Source organism: Filicampus tigris, chromosome 13 (assembly GCF_054856515.1).
Source record: "Filicampus tigris isolate MCC_2025a chromosome 13, RoL_Ftig_1.0, whole genome shotgun sequence".
Lineage (NCBI taxonomy): Eukaryota > Metazoa > Chordata > Actinopteri > Syngnathiformes > Syngnathidae > Filicampus > Filicampus tigris.
In genome coordinates, this window is record NC_141229.1 from 20,894,200 (window position 1) to 20,915,955 (window position 21,756).

Below are 21,756 nucleotides of genomic sequence, written 5' to 3' on the forward strand. Positions count from 1 at the left end.
GCCTGCTGCTGTCAGACTCTTTAACAAGAACATTGTGTAGTCTCTACAAACTGGCGGTCATTAGTGCAATTGTGCAGTCCTGCACCTGAGCTCGTATCGTGCAATACCCAATATTCCCCACTACTGTAATACCGTGCAATACTCAACATTCCCCACTACTGTTAGTCTAGTTTTATTTTTATCCAATGCTGTTCCTTACATTTCACTACAGCACTGCAGCACTGTCACTTAGAGTATTTTTTCCTCTGTACTATGTACAGGCCGAAATGAGTGTTCCTCATATTTTTTATGTAGATGTAGGTTGGTGTGTATACACATGTGTATATACACATGTTACTGCGTATATCTACATAGGTTTGATTCTAAATGTTTGCCGTCAATGTTATACATTAATGGCCACATTATGCCGCCGCCCCTGTGTGACCTATATCTTTGCTACTGTAACAATGAAAATTTCCCCACTGTGGGATCAATAAAGGCATTCTTATTCTTATTCTGCCTGCACCTCAGGGCCTGATCGAGAGGATCCGCAAAGATAGCTTAATTTCTTCCGGTTTGCATGATATTGGCTGGAAACATCTGTCATATTCTGGCCTTCCACGCAGAAGATCCTGTACAACTTTCGTCCGTCACAGAAAGACGCCGCCTGCCATAAAATATCCTGATTAGTGTTCTGTTCTTATATCAGAGCTGGGCAGTCCGTCCCTGGGCCGGACCGGTTGGATCCTCCGGCCCGGCCCAATGCCCATTTTTGGGGAGGAGGGGTGTGGGGTGACAAATTTTTAAAAATGGCTGGACTAAGCATGGCCGGAAGTTGATTTTAGTCCGGCCCACTAATCGACCCTCATGCGTGTGACGTGCTCGCGAGGCGGCCAAAAATCATCTCAGCCTACTCGGTGAAAGGCTTCTTTTTAGGCTTCTTTCTACTCCCGCGTCTGCGCGAGCGACAACTGCTGTTATAGGGATTGTGGTATTGCCCCCCCTCACCCCCCCGACCCCTCTTGTAATGGTATGCCCCAGTTGCAGGTGGGAGATGCGGGTTACGTGTTGTGACGATAAGGAAATACAAACACGCTTGATCATCATCTCGGTCCCTTTATGGTTGTAGCAGGCACAATATCTTTTGTTGTCGCTGTCTTTTTGAAGCGACGCCCCCCGTCTTGTTTCAAAACAATTTGTGTCCACGAGTATATTCAGACGCTAGCACATCAAGGTGGAGTTCATGCACTTTTTCTGGCGTTCACTACTTCCGAAATTACGCCATAGCAAACCTGCATTGTATAGTGGTTTGCTGGTATGCTTTTATTTTGAAGGCCGGGAAGGAGGGGAAGTGTGCAAAATAAATAAGTAACTTGACTGCGACTTCTGGCCTCTCTGTTGCACCCAAATAATTATACAATACGACAAATCCAACCCCAGGGCTCGCAATGCAAGTAAGCACGCAGTTGGGTAAGTACTACTGGCGCATTTGAAGCTTGTCCACAGCGGGTTCGAATAGTAAATTAGCCAGCTAATGATCTTTAAAAAGCCTCTGCCGTTAGCGTCTCTCCCGCAGCGACGTCAATCATAGACGCGTTTTTTTGGGGGGTGGGGGGTCGGAGGGCGGAATGGGGCGGGGGCAGATGATATATATATATTATACAATACTATATATATATATATATATATATATATATATATAAAATTCACAACTTTCTATTGTCTTACTCTTGTGAAAATAGTGAGCAATAAGTCATTACTTCCATGCTTGAGCACAGTACAATTTAAAGAGAGAACATTTGTGTAATGCTGCAGTGCTGTAGTTGGCTGAAAGGAAGCGATTGTTTATTATTTTAGAAAGATTAATTAAACAGTGGGCAGGTAAATTTGGAAAATTAAAGTCCACTTTGCGCGTCAATGTATTTGTTTGTGCAACTGAATCCTTCCTCTGGAGGATCGCCAATGTGTGTGTTTGTAAATAAACAACTGAAGAGCAGAACAGTGATGACGCTCATTATGTGTGTGAGGTTACATCATGCCTCCGGATGGACCGGTTGTTGGCATCTGACTGTGTGTGGGAGTGTGCACGTGTATTAATATTGGAAGATATTGTTGTCATTCAGCAGGAAGTCACATTAAATTTGGGTCATGACAGGGTCAAAGTTGAAAAGAAGATCAGGAGCAGAGCAGCCAGTTAGAAGAATCAGTGGCAATGTGTGTCGAATGCAATCTGTTTTGGGGTTCTTTCAATGCAGGGCGGCACGGTGGACGACTGGTTAGCACGTCCGCCTCACAGTTCAGAGGTTGTGGGTTCGATCCTGGTTCCGGCCTCCCTGTGTGGAGGTTGCATGTTCTCCCCGTGCCTGCGTGGGTTTTTTCCGGGTACTCCGGTTTCCTCCCACACTCCAAAAACATGCACGGTAAGTTGATCGGACTCTCTAAATTGCCCCGAAGACAGCAGGGATAGGCTCCAGCATGCCCCGCAACCTTTGTGAGGATAAGCGGTATCGATAATGGATGGATGGATGGATTTCATTTGAGTATTTGGTGCCATTGTTAGTGTTTTTTTCAAAGACTTCATTATTTTAATCATGTCATATTTTTGTGAAAGTTTTTGAAGCAAAACTGACAAGTACTCAGATATTGTTCATATCTGTCAGGGGTGGGCACCACAAAGCATTTAAACTTAGGGCACCAGAATTGCTAATGATCATATGTCACTCATTTCACCGATGTGATCCTACTGTATACCTACTTTTGCACCCTCTTGTGTTTCAAATCCAAACTACAAGTTTCCCCCTCCAAAAGAATCCCCCTGGAGCTGGAGTCTACTCACTCTCCCAGTCGTGTCGCGTCTGCCTTCATGCATTCTTGGAAGGAATCATCTGGGATCCTCCTCAGCTCTGTCATCACAGTCACATCCTAATGTTGTCAATGTCTTCCAAACAAAACATGACCCAGTTGAGCTTGGGAAAAAGGAGAAAATCACACGGAGCTCGGTTAGGCCAGTAGGGACGAGGTTGCTGCAGCACGGTGACGTTTCGATATTCAGGGCAATGTCAGCACGCACGATGTCACAGTGAAGCAGTCACAAGTTGTCCTGCCACAACTTTGACCTCTTCTCCCACACTGATTGAAGCAAAGGCTGCGGGTTGATCATCCGGCCCACATGAAATTGACAGAGTGAGGGGGTGGGGGGGTGAGTGATATACAGACAGCTGCAGCAGACAGACACAATTTAAAGGCAGTTTTGGAAATAAGACAACTTCACTAGTTTTATTTCTTTTTGTCAAGGACATATCCCACCTAGCACCAGACGTCTTCTGGACGTTGGATTTTGGGCTAAATCTGGTCGGTACGTCTTAGACTTGATTTAGCTCAGAAAAAGTCGTTGAAAATTGTGCTGTTTGGGTCATAGAAATGTGTCCAAATTTAGTCCAAAAATAGTCGTTGAAAACTGGGTTGTGTTTAGTCCGACCAATGTGGTCCAAATTTAATCCAAAAATAGTTGTTAATAATTGGGTTTTGTTTATTCCCTTCATTGTGGTCCAACTTTAGTCCAAAAATAGTCATTGAAAATTGACTATTGTTTTAGCTCATCACAATGTGGTACAAATTTAGCCCAAAAATAGTTCTTGATAATTGGGTTTTGTTCATCCCCTTCATTGTGGTCCAACTTTAGCCCAAAAATAGTTATTAAAACCTGGGTATTGTTTTAGCCCATCCAACGTGGTACAAGTTTAGTCCAAAAATAGTTGTTTAAATTTGGGTTGTGTCGGTAGCCGTCTTTGTTGTTGTATTGTATTGTTTTTTTTTTTATATGTAAAGTTCTTTGTTACAGCTGCAGCTGTTGTGAAATGCGCTATATTAATAAAGTTGTATTGCTTTTAATGCTGCATGATGTTAACAAACTATCTTTTCGAAAATGTAATTTTTCTTTGCTATCGTAATTGGCATTTATTAAAGATATTTAAAATATATGTCACTCCCGCGCACCATTTTGAATGGGGGTGGACTTCCTGGCTGGCAGCCAATCAGAGTGATTGTCACTGACACACTTTGCAGACTGACGTTGGTGTCTTATACATTCAATTCATATCTAAAAAAGTACCAGGACACAAAATATATGAATTTGCCACAATTCTAAACACAGACATTCTACTTTATGAATCCATGAATGAGCACCGCACAACAAACAATGACCTCCCTGCCATGTCACCGAGTAGGTTGAGATTGGATGCCTCGTGACCATGTCACACACATGAGGGCAGATTAGTAGGCCGGACTAAAATCTACTTCCGCCCTTAGGCCTACTTAATCGAGCCCTTTTTTTCCCAAATGTGTCTCTCCCCCGCCCTTGGCCCCAAAAATTGGTCCAGTCCGGCCCTGAAACGGACTGCCCAGCTCTGTTTTTCACTTTTCAACCAAATTTAGACTGTAAAAGGATGTCTTTTTAAAGACATCTTTTCAACTACATGAAAATTACATCTTTTCACCAGTCAGTTTTCAACCAAATTTAGATTGTAAAAGGATGTCTTTTTAAAGACGTCTTTTCACCTTTCATTTTTTCAACCAAATTTAGATTATAGAAGGATGTCTTTTTAAATACGTCTTTTCAACACATGAAAATTATGTCTTTTCACCTTTCACTTTTCAACCAAGTTCGGACGTTTTTTTAACGGACACAAGTGGCGTCTTGGCCGGCACGGTAGTCGACTGGTTAGCACGTCCGCCTCACAGTTCAGAGGTTGTGGGTTCGATCCCGGCTCCGGCCTCCCTGTGTGGAGTTTGCATGTTCTCCCTGTTCCTGCGTGGGTTTTCTCCGGGAACTCCGGTTTCCTCCCACGTTCCAAAAACATGCTTGGTAGGTTGATTGGATACTCTGAACTGCCCCTAGGTGTGATTGTGAGTGCGGATGTTTGTTTGTCTCTGTGTGCCCTGCGATTGGCTGGCAACCAATTCAGGGTGTCCCCTGCCTACTGCCCATTCAATCCCAGGAACTTATTTTTTAATTTTTTTCTCTATTTTTCTGAAACGTTAGGGTAAAAGAGGGTATGAAGATGTCTGGCAGTGAATGCGTTAAAATCCTAATTATGTTGATATGAAAGCCGTAAGTCCCTGTAGGTATGGTGCTCTTTTGGTCATGGGCACTGGAAACATGGCCAAAAAGTTCAACATATGGTTTTACCAGACCTGACCACCTTTTCAATCACACGCGAATAGGAGATTTCAAGTGTGTTTTTCACAGATGTAGCTGGGCTAGAATGTTTTTCTTTGTAAGATAAACAACCCCATAGTTCAGACAACAGATGAAGAAGATAGGAGATTGCTGTCACATTCCGCCCATGTGATGGAGGTGTACAAAACAGCCATTACTTCCCCAAATTCCTCTCCCTCTGTCAATATTGCTGTCGGCTTCTTAAGTCGGGAGAAGAGGACAAAAGAATTTCCAAGGCAGTCACTTATACCATGGAACACTGAAGAGAGTCATCATCATCATGGAGGATACATTGGCAGTGATATTACTAAGAACTGGATGTCCATGCAAAATGGATGAAAAGATGATCATAATGATCAAAAATGGTCAGGGTGCCTATCAATGAAACATTTGAACAACGAGATCCATCTTATGCTGCGGGAGCTCACTGTGGACCATGGCTTGCGCTCTAAGGTCAGGAAAGGACTACTAGAACTGCTCAACATTGATTTTTTTTTTCTACCTCCATGGTGATGCCATGCAACCTCGCAACCGCCCAGTGAGCCCTCTGAAGTGGGCTGACCAGCTCGAAACCACAGTCTATGGCTGCTTCTAAGTTGCACACTAATTTCAAAAAACATCATGTGGCCTCATTCACCAATGTGTGTGAAATGTATTTGTAACGTGCATTAAAGCTCATGTTGATGAAGCCATCCTCCATGAAATGTAACTGAATACAGCACAATTCCGGTTCCAAAATGCCTCGGAATTACTCCCAAAATAAATTGAAGCATTTTATTCCTCCACATCACTGAGGTTGGCAGTTTATGCGACATTTTAGCTTCACACATGACACAGGTGCGTTGTCGCCGTCAATAATTTTGGAGATGGATGGCTTTGTTATGCTACGCAATGAAAGTTGTTGTACTTTAGATCAGGGGTCCCCGACCACCGGGCAGCGGACCGGTACCGGGCTGCATGTCACTTTGGACCGATCTGCGGCGGACCGCACAGATGAAAGAAAGAAAAAAAAGTACAGTACTTCCGGTTTATTTATTATCCGAGGCTGGAAACATTTTATTTTGAAAAGTGACCGGATTCTCTCCGTTACATCCATCTATGACTGACTCTAAACGCATGTCAACTTGACAAGTTGTCTCCGTCGCGTAACGGTTAAATGTGCACAAACTAACAAATGAGTAAAATAAATGTATTTGGAAAGTTTCTTCCCCCGCCTGACCCCAACCCCCGGACGGGGAATAGTTACAGTGCCGCGAAGGGTATAGACTTGCATGGACCGTTCCGTGGCAGAAAAAAGGTTGCCGACCACTGCTTTAGATGTACTGTATTCTGTAGTAGTTGTTCATATTATCCACGTGTTTTAGCTCGGCTGGCTCATTCGGCCGACGCCTAGCCATGGAACTGACGCGATGCAGCTTATGACCCAAAAGTCAGAATCGGCTAAGTACGTCTAATGGCAACATTGAGCCAACAAATTCAAAACACAAATGCACATATCCAGCTAATATTTGGCTTATGGCATACGCAGCTGCGGCATATACATAAACACTGTACATTAGGGATGTGCGCGACTAGTCGTTTAACCGTTTAACCGTCTACGATTTATTAAGTGTTTAGCATTTAACTAATCGGTTAAACGCTGCATTAAGAATCACGCATCTTGTTCCTCACGCCTCGGACTCTGTGAACAAGTTGAGCACCAAGCAAGAGAATTGCTCCCCTCCCCCCTGCCCACACGCACACATAGTAGGAGGCGGGGACACTAAGTGTGGGGAAGAAAAGTACATTCTGAAGATGTCGAAGCTACCACGAAAAACAACGGCACCGTTTGGCAGTATTTTGATGCAGCAGATGACAACAAGGTAGTCTGTAGGCTTTGTAAGCATAAACTCGCTTACAACCGCTCTCTCGGAGCAATGAGAAACCACATCCAAAGTAAATCTCGATGTGAAGCTGCAGGTCGATGGCGGCGGGGCCAGTCAGACAAGCATGAGAGCGTTTGTTCCAGCCAGGCGCTGAGATGCTCACCGCACAGCAAAGATTACCCAACTAATTTGTAAAATAACGCAAAATGCTGTCGCTTTCTTTTGTTGAGGGAAAATGGTTCTAAAAAATTAATGCTGCATATCGATCCTGAGTAGGCTATGTGGTGTCAAGTCGCAAAACAATAACGCCCCAACTCGAGAGTAGCCATAACCAAATGAAAGAGTAGATACTACGAGCGTTTGAGCGGGTCAACTATGTGGCCAATGCCTTAACTAAAGACGGATGGACGTCCATAGCCACCGAATCTTACATGACGTGTATAACGTATGTGGACGAAGGACATCTTCGCAGCTGTGTGCGTCATGCGCCTTGGAGGAAAGACACACAGCTAAAAACTTGGCTGCTCTCCTGCGGAGTGTGATGGGTACGTGGGCACTAGAAAATAAAGCCGTCGCCTGTGTGCGTGATAATGCACCTAACATATGGCGAATGAGACCCTGCTGGACTGGGAATCGGTACCATTACTCATTACATATTCATAATAAATGCCATGCATTGCATTGACAAATGTATCAGAAATGTATTTCTCTTTCAATTGTTCATTTTTATTCAATCAGTTGTTGATACATCAGTAGAATTTAAAATAACAAACTGTCCTGAATGTTTTGGCTAAAATAGCCCCTACTGTAAATACACAAAACATTTTCATTTTAAACTTTGAATTCAATATGTATTAATTTCAAGTTTTCTTGCTTATAGACTAGTCGACTAGTCGCAAATAAAATTTGAGACTAGTCGGTGGGCAAATTAGTTGAAATTCCCATCCCTACTGTACATACATATACATCATATGGTTACATAGACTGCTTAGATTAGATAGACTTGCTTGCCCATAAAATGCAGCGTTGTGTTTGTCATATATATTTTCTTTCTAAAGCAAGACAAGGTTAGCCAATCAATTGATGTTCAGTAGCATGTTTTCTGTAACAGCTGAATTATTGCATTGTCTTGAACCTCTCAAAAATAAAGTTTGTGTGAAAAATAATACAAAAAATGTATTGAAATAAATATACTGGTAAAAAAAAACAGCCCTTTGAATAATCCATGGTAAATTTCACAAATAGTAAAAAGTTCATGAAATTGAAGAACAGAGAAGTTCATGTGATTTGTCCCAAAATAACTTTTTTTTTGTTTTGTTAAGAATCGGAATCGAGAATCGTTAGGAACCGGAATTGAATCAAAGAACCGGAATCGGAATCGTCCAAATTCAAACGATGCCCAACCCTATTCCTGAGAGACCGCTATGTCTTTTATTTTAAGGTTGCATCGCTGGTGCGTTTAATTCACTTGTGTGTAACAACTTTATTATTTAGTTTTGATGTATATTAGCCGTCAGTAACTAGCAAACTAGCCGTAGCAGTGTTTGTAGTTGTTACCCACGAACTAATAGCTAAGATGGCGTCTAAGGATGCTTTTGCATTGCTTACTATGTTAACGCAACACAATACACAATGCCGTTTTATTTATGCATTTGGTGATTATATTTTGCTTTCCAGTATCAGTAAACCAGTTTTGACACATCCACGTCTGCAGAGTCATTGAAGAAAGGTGTTCCTATATACAGTTGGAACACATGATTTAGTTGCCGAATTATATTTGAATTTTTTGGATTGCATATATTTTGTAATTATTGTTTTTAACAGGCTGCAGTGTTGTGTTATGAGTACATATCTATTTTTATTTTGCTTACATGTTTGTTCCTTTTTGAGTTGGTTTGGCACGGCACATTTCATGAGCGAAGAAGAAAAGAAAGAGAGTGTGTATTAGAGCGAGGCTGTTGAAATAAAAGAAAAGACAGATTGAAACATTGTCCTGCCGTATCGGTCGTTTTAGCAAGGAAGACACCAGAAGTGCGCGAACTCGATTTTATATCATAGTCCCCATACCACGGCCTCCGATAAGGTAGAACAACTTATTGGGGTTACACAGTAACCACCATAACAGCACAGGCGTTTTTCTTGTTTATTTGAGCACCTGTCACCCAAAAGGTCTGCGCACATGCCAGTCTTGAACCTTTTCTCACATAACTTTATACACTTTGACCCAAACATGAGGAACAAATGTACAATTGAATGGTTCCCAATACAAGAAATGTATCAAAAGCTCTGTCTTGAAAAAGATAAAAATGCTTTGTTTAATTGATAAGAGCAGACGGGTGTTACTTTAAAATATGTTTTATTGTGCTTAAACACATTACAGGTACAGGTCTATCAATCTTGGTGTCTAGAGAAGGAAAGGGCAACAGAGAATGCATTCCTACTGTTATCCAGTGAATCACAAGAGATCAGATTTTTAATTTGTTACAGGATATACATACATACATACTGACATACAATGTCAGTACATTTCCTGAGTAGGCCTCATTTACTGATTACAATGTGAAACTGATAAGAGAAAATAAATTTGAGTTAGGCTAAACACTATAGTATTTTCTTATTTTTTTGTGTTTTTTTACAATGCGTGATTCTAAATGATTAAATAAAGCTGAGTATATGAGATGTGGACTCTTCAGATTTAGTAGAGGTCCGCACGCTTCACCATTCCACGGTAGGCATGAGTTGTCTCTAAGTGGAAAGATGGCCAACAAATCACATTGATACAATTATGCAAACATGTAACAAAGCAACAAGAATACAAGATGAAAAAGACATTTGCTTTAGCCAAGAGCAACACACAATGAAAGACAAATCAAAGTTGCACGTGCGATGAAGTCTTACATTTGGCTGAGCCGAGAGTGACGAGCAGTAGTCTGGTGATGATGTCAGAATGTGTGGGGTGAAAGGTCAAACCATCCACCTCCATGGCCAGATGAGCAGTTTTCCCACTTCGAATGCCAAAACGCATCAGAGTTGACAAGATAGACTCCTCCTAGAGATCAAGATTCACACAGATATTCAGTGAGGCAGATTCTCATAGATAGCCATTTCCAAATATGTTTCACACCTTGTCCACTGATGGCAGATTTGCAGTCCAGTCTTGCAGCTCTTCAGGGGTTTGGTGATCCACTCCCAGGCCTTTGTTTAGATATCGCTGGTGGACGGGGCAGGTGTTGAGCAGATAGAGGCCACAAGCCACAGCGTACCCACCCCAGTTGGAAACCCCTGCAAGTGGTATAGAGATACAATCCAGCAGCAATGCTTGTGATAGTGCTGCCACTCTCAATTGTCAATCATCCGCGGTGTAGTCCGCCTGTCACATGATAGGGAGAGCCCGTTCTATTATTTGGTCCCTCCCACATATTGCAACCAAAATGATGATCCCACAATAACAAACATTGTAAACTTAATACCTCTGTGACAGTGCTAATAATGAAAATTGGACATTCTCATATTGTAAGGGAACAATTCTTAATACAGCATTTGTATTGGAAATGTGTTAACCTAGAAGCGGGTGCCCATAAGGCAGTGTTTTTCAAACTGTGTGCCGCAGCACCTATTGTCAGGTGTGCCTATGCGGTCTAGCGCCCGGCAGCGTAATCATGTCTTTACTACATTGTAGTACTCTTCCATACCCGCAGGTGGCAGCAGCAGGTAGCTAATTGTCTTTGTTAAGAGTCAAGCGAATTAAACTGACCAAACAGGCCCATGTTTCACACTGAGTAAGTATCAATACGAAACATTATAAAATACTTTTTTCTTTGTGTTTATTTCATTCCTATTCAAGACGTTATCATAGCCTAAAAAATGCTTATATAAACAATATAACACTTATATTGTTAAAAAAAAACGTTTTTTCCGCAATTTCAGCTGCTGGTGTGCCGCAGGATTTTTTCAATGAAATAAACTGGAAAAATTAGTTTTTAGAATAGATTTGATCGCCTTGACTCAAAAAAGTTTGAAAAACACTGCCATAAGGTAAGCGGATTTGAATAGTTAAATTAGCCAGATAATGAGCTTTAAACAAACCTCTGCCGTTTAGCATCTATCCCGCGGCGTCATGCACGGACGCTTTTTTTTTTTTTGGGTGGGTGGGGGCAGACGTAAGGACGGAAGCGTTTCAAAAGGACGAGGGAGGACAGGGTCGGAGGACGATAACTGTTATGAGTAAGGACGGAAGTACGAGGCTGGAAGGGTAATTGCAACATAAGGATGTCTGGTTCACCCAAACCTGCTGTGATAGCGTAGTCAGCAGCCACGTCACATGCTATCAGATCCCCCATTGGCATCAGACTCTTGACTTTCTCCTTCACTTTCCCCATCCCCAACTCATTTCCACCATCACCAATTCCTGCAGGGGAGAAGTTCTGTTCTACAAACAGGATGACAGAGTAGCATGGCCTGACGTATGTTTGCCCGTTTCCCTAATTATTGGCAATTTCTGTCCTGGCGACAGTTCATTTTCAGCCAGCTATTTCCATTCATGTTTACATTCCTGTCCTGTCCATTAGCTACAAACGGCACTCAGATGTGTTGACTACCTATGGTGGTAATTCCTGGAATGTTCTTTGCAGCAAGAAACAAGTCGTCGATTGGATCCACCAGATGCGTGAGGTTTATCCCCCTCATGTTGTAGTAGTTTCCATCCTCAGCTCGCCCACTGCGTTCAATGGCCACGAGGTGGTCATACCTGGTACCGCATAAAATAACAATCGTGCTTCTGTGACAGCAGCATTCACATGAATGTTAATGAATAACTCTCCCGCTAAATGTTGCATAAAGTGTTCCAGAAAAGGACGGGCACAAATGTCTGACTACTTGCCATTCAGTTTACATGCTTTGGAGCACTTGGCAGTAGAGTTGCCAACTTTGTCACTCCTAAATAAGGGACAGGTGCACGGTACCACGGTGGTGTGAGCATGATGTATGAATTTTGGATTTTTTTTCTAATTTTCACGTTAATGCTGAAACCACATTCACGCAAAAATAAGAAAAAATGGACAGTCTTTTTCACAGGACAGCGACAATATGTCACCTCATATATGAAACCACAGTTTGGCTCTTTTCATCAAAGAACGGGGGTAAAAAAATCTGAAATGTAAAAGAGGAGTGTGAATCACCAAATGATTTTTTTTCATGGATATTTCTGGCTGCTTTTGACTGACTCAACAATCTTCTGTCATTTTGCGCAGAAGTCCTTACATGACAGGTGGAGTGATTGCGCTTGTTCTGAGATTGACACTTTATCTGATCTAGATCTGTCATCATGTGTAGTACCGAGAGTCTCCATTAGGAGCGCTGTAATGTGCTATCCCTGTTTAAGAAGCAGCAATGTATGTTCGAGCAAGTATACAAGTAAAAGACATTGAGCTGACAACCCATCTGTGTCCGTGGTTATTGACAATCGATCGCCATCCAAAGCTTTACTAAAAGCATCTTATATTACAGGATCGGTAGATTGCAGTTTTCTGTATTCGCAAGAGTTGATAGTCAATATACGGGACAAACCAAATTAGCCCAATATATGGGACGTTCCGGCTAATACGGGACAGTTGGCAACCCTACTTGGCAGCTTTACTGACTTCGGTTTAGCGGGGTCTCCATGGTGACACAAAAAGTGAAGTTCAGCGTTCGGAACACTGTCTTCAAAGGTGACCAGTGGAATTGATGATTTCAGCACACCTGAGGATGGAAAGACAACATCCTTAATCTTGTGTCAACGCATGGATCCAGCCTAAAGCCATTGTGTCCAAAAAAACTAAACAAACAAAAAAAAAAAAATCCTACTACTGTACAGAGGAACCCCGTTATTTGTAGAGGATAGAGACTGGGCCGGCCCACGAGTAGCTAAAATCTGGGTATAATTGATGCCCATTATAAATGCATTGAACGGAAAAAAAATGTTTTAATCCCCCAAAATCTGGAATAATCAGGGTTTAGCCACAAATAATCATTTTCCATGAAAAGGTGGCTCACCCCGCCCAAAAATAAAATAAAATAAAAAGTTTTGAAAAAAAAATATCTGTGAGTAGGTCAATCCGCATCTGCCGGACTGCGAGTTTAGGTGGGTCCACTGTAGTATTGTTCCGATGTCGATACTGGTAACATATACGGTGTAAAGCGTCATTCATGAAATTGTTTGTGTTCTGATCAGGGTTATTATAGTTTTGGATTTTTCATTTTAGTTTAGTTTTTATTTCGTTTTGACTTTTTATTTCTAATTCAGTTAGTTTTAATTAGTTTTTAGAATAGATTTGTCAGTATTTATTAGTTTTAGTTTTGGGGAAAATGCTTCTTTTTGGTTTAGTTTTTATTAGTTTTATTTTTATTTTTAGAATTTGATGTTATTCGTCAGGTGCGTTTTTTTTAAACAAGTAACAAGTGTTATTTATTCAAATAAAGATACCATTTGAAAAATGTATTAACTTATTAACAATGTATGAATAACCATCAACAAAAATAAAACATAACAGTCCACTTAAACTTAAGTGCAATAAGGCCAAGAAAAGTGCAGTGCATTAATGCTGCTTCTAAAGTGAAAATGCGGATGAAACAAGCAACATAAAACATAAGATAAAAACCTGGCAATTGAAGAGGAGAGTGCAGACTTGTAACATCAGAATATATGTCAACAAATTTAAGTCTTTAAGTCCTTCCATGGGAGAGAGACAGAGAGAGAGAAAGAGAAAGAAAGAGAGAAAGAAAGAGAAAGACAGAGAGAGAGAGAAAGAGAAAGAAAGAGAAAGAGAGAGAGAAAGAGAAAGAAAGAGAAAGAGAGAGAGAAAGACAGAGAGAGAAAGAGAGAAAGAAAGAGAGAAAGAGAGAGAGAGAGAGAGAGAGAGAGCAACATGCCGCACGAGACCCGTCTCCGTGACAATGCATTTGCTTTCATCCGAGACACAATCATAATCAAATAATCCCAAATGGGACTCTGTCGTTTTCTCCCAACTTTCTCCATTATAATGTTGTTTTAGTTGTGTTTTATACCCATCAGACCTAATTGTAAACGCATTACGTCACTTCAGACGTCAAAGTGCCGTACGGCTGTACAACTGTCGTAAAACCGGCAGCGCCGTGGTTTTACATTTTAAATGATCACAAAAGCTTACAAAGACAAAAACGAATGGTATTTTTGCTACGATTATCGTTCGTTTTAGTTAGTCTTGTGAGCAGACAATGTCGTTTTAGTTAGTTATCGTTTTTCAAAAAACATTTTCGTTTTTATTTTATTTCGTAAACGAAAATGTTTTTTTTAATTTTAGTTTTCGTTATTTCGTTCGTTTTAGTTTACGATAATAACCTTGGTCCTGATACGCGCGTCCTTCTGTAGTATTGTCGTAGTATCGGGCAGCATAAGACCCAGTGCAAGTTCAAGTAAGACATATGCCTGAAATCTAGTGGTGAATGGTGATAATTTGGGATGGGACGATTAATCCGAAAATCGATTAAAAATAGATTCAAACCAATTAATCGAATCGAGACAAATCTTACTCGGACATCTCAGCCCTCACAAGCACTATACAGCAACACCTAACAGAAGACATAACATAACTAGGTCATTGGAATATACTAATTTAGTGTGCTAAAAAATGTCTTTCAATTGTTTTCCATTCCAGATGCATACCACATTCTAAATGTGTAGATCAAATTATGTGCTTGCGCCAAACATCATTGCGTTTGTGGATGTCTGCAGCACCACACTAGCGCACAGAGACAAGCATGGTAGCGATTGAAAAAAAGACAATCGAATCGGGGCTTGAGTGAATTGTTACATCCCAGTTTAAGACAAGACAGTGGAACCCCGCTATTCATGGGGGATAGGGACTTGGCCAACCCGCGAACAGCGAAAACAGACCACTGTTTTTTTGTGAAAAATTACGTGATCAGTGATCTATGATCGATCTTAATCATTATGCACTCATGCACACATTTTACAGAAACTGCCAACAATCAACAATGATACGGTGATTACAGAGAAATTGACATCATAACATTGATGCTTTTAAATAACATGACAGCAATGCTCAAGGCATTGCGGATGGAAATGAGGAATTGACCTAGATGCCACTATTACCGGTAATTACACACAACCTTAAAGCGGAAGTAAACCCAAACACATTTTTTTTCAAGAATCTTCCCAGCAGGCCCACTACTTGAAACACGGCATCCTGATTAATTTTGCGTTTGTGGAATATGAATTAAGCAGCAAAATGCACTCGTTATTAGCCATCTGTGGGGACGGCCCTTTTGTCTTCTGTCGACTGAAAATGACATCACAACTGCTCACAACGACCAATCACAGCTGACCTGTTTTCTGAATCTGAGCCGTCCTCGGTCGTTGTGAGCATTTGTGATGTCATTTTCAGTGGACAGAAGTGACAAAATGGCTGCCCCCTGAGATGGCTAAAAAGGTGTGCATTTTTCTGCTTAACTCATATTCATCGAAAGCAATGTTAATCAGAATGCCGTGTTTCAACTAGTGGTTTGCATAGAACATATGCTTGAAAAAAAAATGTTTGCGTTGACTTCCTCTTTAAAGTGGAAATCAACCAAAACATATTTTTTTCCCAGAATATGTCCCAGCAGGCCCACTAGTTGAAACAAGGCATTCTGATTAACATTACGTTTGTGTAATATGAGCTAAGCAGCAAAATTCACCCGTTTTTAGCCATCTCTGTGGGCGGCCATTGTGTCACTTCTGTCCACTGAAAATGACATCACAAATGCTCAGGGCTCAGGTAACGACCAATCATGGATCAGCTTCAGAAAACAGGTCAGCCGGGATTGGTTGTTACCTGAGCCCTGAGTGGTTTTGATGTCATTTTCAGTGGACAGAAGTAACAAAATGGCCGCCCCCAGAGATGGCTAAAAACGGGTGGATTAACCCTTATTTCACAAATGCAATGTTTATCAGAATGCCTTGTTTCAACTCGTGGGCCTGCTGGGAACATATTCTTGAAAAAAATTTGGGTTGACTTCGCTATAAGTCACGGTGTGTTTAAAAAAAAATTAAAAAACAAAACAAAACTGTTACATAAATGTGAGCGTCAAATTTGACCAACATTGAACTACTGGTAACACAGTAGATGACAATGACATGACAATGATTAATGTCCTTATAACTTCATAATGTTACTCTCCGGGAAATGATTGGCTCGTTCGTACGACGGGCTGTGCGTTGTGCTTACTGCAACTACCGTTCTATGTAGGTATGTGACAACTGACTTGTTACCGCCATTTTTCGTGACGCCATTTTTGTTTGTCTGTTCTTTGCACTCCTCTCAGAAAAATGTGATTTTCATGTAGTATTTCCATGTTTACTCATCTTTGACCGCCCATAAAGTGTTGAAAGCTAGCTGGCACATTTATATCGACCAATCACAAATCTTGATGTTACCTGTCCTCACAGCTTCATCAATGATGGCCTGATTCATCTGCAGGGCTCTCTTGTCCGTCACCAGTGTAACTTGCTTGCCAAGGGAAAGCAGCATGGTTGCCATGGCAATAGCTCCAGGTGGGCCATCCGTCTCATCAGGAGGACTGATGGTGTGAAACAATTCAATGCCCTGAATTTGTGAACAAATTGTGACGCTGAGAAAATCCCATGTTTGAAAGGTTTACCTGTGCTTGTGGTGTGTGGGCAAGCCTGTCGTTATGGCAACAGAGGACGCGTGAGAGAGTGCCAGACAGGAGCGGAGAAGATCATCTTGAATAAACAAAGCCTCGATCCCCCGTTGACCTGTTTGACAGAGGTTGAAAAAGTGAAAGACATTTCCCGGAGGACCACTCAGGCGTGTCGAGGGACGCCACCTTTACCGTCATTTCATTTTAGTCATAGTACAGTTCTTATCTGAGACTGAAAAGCTTTACAACTTGCTGGAAAGCATTTTGAGCTTTTCCTCATTCTTCCATTCAGCAGTACATCATCTCAGCAAGGCACATTTGAATGAATAACTGCACTTCTGAATTAAAATGAAATGGCTGCGACAAGGTGTATCACCTCAGGAAAGGAGATAGACCGTTACGTTTTGTTTCCCAGGCCAATGCCGATTATTACTTGTCAAGGAGGCTGATATGCCAATATTCATGTGCGGTAAAAGGGAAAATTTCATCAAAGGTTTTCAAAACACACATTTCAACACTTGCAGCATAACGAATGCATTTTCTTTTTTATCTTCAGACATATAGACCACTTTGTTATCAACTTCCAACAGAAAATGCAGGGAGTGTCCAGGTTCAGCAGCTGGTCTTAGAAAGTTCAATGAAAACTTCAACAAATAGCTCCCTAAAAAAATTGACAGTACATCAAGTGTTCCAAAACTTTAACATAAGTGAAATGTTAAACTTATTACTTATTTAGACTTGGCAAACAAAAACAAAGTGCAGAGAGTTCCCAGGCTCAGCAGACTCTCAGGAACGTCACTGGAAATTTCAACAACCAAATACCCTCTTTGAAATTGATCTCTTACCGAAGATCGGATTTTTAAAGAAATAAAATAATCAAAATAATTGGTCCCTCTCTACTCAGTAACGAAATGTATAAAATAAGTTTAACCCATTAATTAAGGACTGGAGCACATAACGGCATTTCTACTACTGAAGCCTTGAGCACTGTTGCGTGTTTCTCCCTTTAAAGCCGGAAAGCGTATACGTCATTTTCTTTTTTGAATCCTACTCTTGGTCTCTTAGCCAATGAAATGCATCAGAATATACATGTGAAGGTGTCGTGAATTGCCGGAGCATATCCGGAATTTTTTCCAAGGAGTAATGGGGTACGCTGCGGGAGCTCTGCTATAAGTCACGGCAGCGATATAGACGACACACTCGCGGACTTTAAAGCCGTGAAACCATCCAAACGTGATGAATGGTTAAGATATATGTTTGTAGACAATGACGATTTCAACGTCTTTGTTAGAGAATACGGCATAGTAATTACCGCTCGATTTTAAAAATCAAAAATAGTGCTTCACTTGCATTTTCGATTGAAACAGTAAAGATGAATAAACTCGGGCCTGTGTGAAAGCCACATGTCGAAGGTCTGAAATTATTTTGGAATTAGGTTTCAATCTGCTACAGGGGCTGAGACATTAATTATTTTGTAGGAGGAGAAAATGTCAGGTTTTCAAGGGTGACTCCAAAGACGACCGTAGGTTTTAAAGAGATGTCTCACGAGGGGCTTCAGGCTTTATTGGGTTAATAGTGTATAGGAATGTTGTGATGTGAAAAAATAAATCACACTGTACATTGCAAATATTCATGTACAATACCTGGGTCCTCTCCTATGATTGCATCCAGCTGCCTGATTTTTGCCACAGCCTCCTGTGACGCTAGACTGTATAGCAAGGGATTTTCGGAGATCTGGTAGCAGAGGCTTGCGGCTTCAGATTGCTTGCTCTCAGCGCCGTTGGATATGACGGAAGAGTCTTGCACGTCAGTCAAGAACATGCAGCCTGGTGAGTGACTGAATGCCAATGATGGCCCTGGAAATCGAGGAACATGAGGCCTTTTTCAACAGCGCAATTAGCAGGGCATCAGCGACACAAATCTGGAACCCTTATGTTGAAAATGAAAAGAAAAACAAGATTCTGAAATCTATTTTCTCAGCCAGCTGTAAAAGCCACGTACACACACACTGACACTTCCAGCATTTTAGGTGATATTGGTGGAAGGAAAATATCGTGGATTGTCTTGAATATGGCACAATTTTGACCTCATCTGTAAACTTCACCAAATGTTGAAGATAACAGTGTCAAAACATATCAACAGTAGTAGAATAGGGGTGTTACGATTAATCGAAAATTGATTGAAAATGGATTCAAACAGATTAATTGAATAATCGATTCGAATCGAGACAATTCGAACTCTGACATCTCAGCACTCACAAGCCCTACACAGCAACACCAAACAAAACACATAACACACCTAGATCATTAGAATATACAAATTTAGAGATGTCTTTCTTTTTTTTTTCCATTCCAGATGCAGAGCACATTTTGAATGTGTACATCAAATTATGTGCTTGCGCCAAACATCATTGTGTTTGTGGATGGCTGCAGCACCTCACTAGCGCACAGAGACAAGCATGGTAGCGATTTTTTAAAAATCGAATCGAAAATCGGGAACTGAAAACCAAATCGAATTTGGGTTTGAGTGAATCGTTACATCCCTATAGTACAGTATGAAATATCTTCAACTATGAGAGACTGACTGCTGCTGACGATTGCCTCTATTGCAGTCACTCCACAGGCCCAGAAGACTGGAACATCCCCGGGCTGCAGTTCAACCTGATCCCCATAATCTGGTTTGGACAGGTCCTGTATACCTAGGACAGCTAAACATGCGAAGCTAAAGGTCACACTTACTTCAAACAGAAGAGCAATTTCCTGTAAAAGCGGGTTATTACACCTGCATCGCCAATGTGCACGGGGGCTCCATGTGCCTGTGGGTTAAGGCTCGTGACCTGGACTGCTGCGTCCAGCATGGCAGGTGGAACCGGACGCATGGACACCACAAGAGGGCAACTGAAAGCACCAGCTCGAACACAGGAAACAGCAGTCTAGAAACACAAGCAATCACCTTGACATTGGCAATGACCAGAGGCCATTTTAGCATTTCAACTCACTTATGATTAACTTAATGCGCAGACAGGACCTTGACACGTTTGCTTCACTTCCATACCTTGTACATGCTGACATTTTTGCCTTGCTCCACATTCCTGACAACAACTCCAGCTTTCTTCAGGCTGCCCTCAAAGCCAAAGCTGCAGCCCAGATAGAAGCAAACCATGTCTGACCACTCCACAGATGGCACAGCCGGATTCTGCGATACCGTCCTAAGAACAGATAAGCAGTCGGAATCCTAATAAATACGAATGTTACCTATGATCAAGGATCTTACAGGCAGATTCACACGCTATCAAATCTTACAATCTAGAAGAAACCAAAAAAAAAGACAAATGCGTCTATACATTTGTAATAAATGAAACAAAGAAACAATTCCACCTTTGCTTCATTAAGCAGAGATTTAAAGATGACTCTGGATTTGGGCTTCATTGGTGCAATTATTTATTCAAATGCATCATCTTCTGTCGGTACTCTATCTTGGAAAAAAAAACTTTTACTATATCTAAGCGTATCTGAAAAAATTCCTTTGTGTGTTTGTTTCTGTGTGAGGGCACCTGAGTGACTTGCTGTAGTTCAGCAGGCTGGAGACACTGTTGACCAGAACACCATCCTGATACACTCTGTACTGTGAGATGTCTGTCCTGATTACACAGGGGGGAAAAAAAGCAAGAAAATCTGCATACTTTACATACTGTATTGCACAACTATTTCATGTATATAACATATAGCATTACACAATAGGGCTGCAACTAACGATTATTTTAATTATTGATTAATGTGTCAATGATTTTGTCGATTCAGCGTTTTTTACCAAACGTTTAAAATTCTATACCTTTTTTTTTTTTTCAAAAACAGGACATAATTTCAAATAGACATTGCAGGAAACGCACATAGAAAAAAAAACGATTCATTGTTTGGTCTATTAAAAGGTCGAAAATGTTGATCCTTGTTTTCCACAGTGAAAGCAAACACTTTATTTTGATTCAGCACAAAGATAATCAGTCTGCGATTAGTCTGTGAGAATCAAAAATTTTGAGCCTTTGGACAGATTAGTCGATGAGCAAAAACAATGGATCAATCATTGCAACTCCACCATATGCCGCAGCCAACAGGTCGCGGAGAGAGAGAGATTACAATTTCTTTGACTCGAGATGGGCGACTCGAGTCATACGACAAAACGCAAACAAAAAAAGATTCACGCCAACCTTGAAGGTTACGACTCGAGACTTACACATACGTGACTTACTCCCAACTCTGCTGTTCAGTTATAGTTTTGGACTTGGATAATCAATCCAATCCAATTTATTTATACAGCACACACCAAAAAAAATGCTGTTACAAAGTGCTGCACGTAGTATATGTTTGTGATATCACAACCAATAAATATATAAAAAAACAAAATACCTAACAAAAATAAATACATAAAATGAAATTAAAACACACAGAGGATCACACAATTCACGCCGTGTTAAAAGCCAGAGAATAAAAGCGGGTCTTAAGACGAGACTTGAAAGACTCGACTGAGGAGGCCGTTCGAATATGGAGGGGCAGAGCATTCCAGAGTCTGGGGCCAACCACTGAAAAAGCCCTGTCACCCCCGGGTATTAAGGTTTAAAAACAAATCATACAATCTTAAAATCTATTCTAAAAGTAACTGGAAGCCAATGCAAAGACGCAATAATTGGTGTAATATGATCTCGTTGTTTGGCTCCAGTTAAAAGGCGTGCTGCAGAGTTTTGGATTAACTGTAAGCGTGAAAAAAATACCATAATAAAGAGCATTAAAGTAGTCCAGACGAGATGCAATAAAAGCATGCACAACCCGCTCAAATTGCACAAAAGATAAAAATGCTTTAACTTTAGATAAAAGACGAATATGAAAAAAGCCGGACCGAACGACTGTGTTTATCTGTCTATGTCATTTAAAATCCCTGTCCATAGTGACACCAAGGTTGGTGGCAGAGGGCCGAACATAATCTCCAACAAGAGATCAGTTGGGCCAAAGATCACAACCT

The 21,756-nt window shown here is 41.1% G+C and overlaps 1 protein-coding gene across 3 annotated transcripts in view; it reads right to left on the bottom strand.

Annotated features, from left to right (window-relative positions):
- Positions 1-9,401: 9,401 nt before the first annotated feature.
- The window catches only part of dglucy (D-glutamate cyclase), an 18,093-nt gene continuing 5,738 nt past the window's right edge, over positions 9,402-21,756 (bottom strand). For 2 of the 3 annotated variants that reach the window (XM_086049183.1, XM_086049182.1), the window contains exons 4-16: positions 20,297-20,383; positions 19,798-19,951; positions 19,525-19,675; positions 19,328-19,450; positions 18,387-18,599; positions 16,741-16,858; positions 16,517-16,659; positions 12,702-12,801; positions 11,661-11,809; positions 11,351-11,491; positions 10,187-10,344; positions 9,961-10,111; positions 9,402-9,807 (exon numbers count right to left, since the gene is read on the bottom strand). In XM_086049183.1, the coding sequence (XP_085905309.1) occupies positions 9,806-9,807; positions 9,961-10,111; positions 10,187-10,344; positions 11,351-11,491; positions 11,661-11,809; positions 12,702-12,801; positions 16,517-16,659; positions 16,741-16,858; positions 18,387-18,599; positions 19,328-19,450; positions 19,525-19,675; positions 19,798-19,951; positions 20,297-20,383 (1,690 nt within the window). In that variant the 3' untranslated portion in view covers positions 9,402-9,805. The remainder of the gene's footprint in view (positions 9,808-9,960; positions 10,112-10,186; positions 10,345-11,350; positions 11,492-11,660; positions 11,810-12,701; positions 12,802-16,516; positions 16,660-16,740; positions 16,859-18,386; positions 18,600-19,327; positions 19,451-19,524; positions 19,676-19,797; positions 19,952-20,296; positions 20,384-21,756) is intronic. The other variant, XM_086049184.1, reaches the window with a different exon arrangement.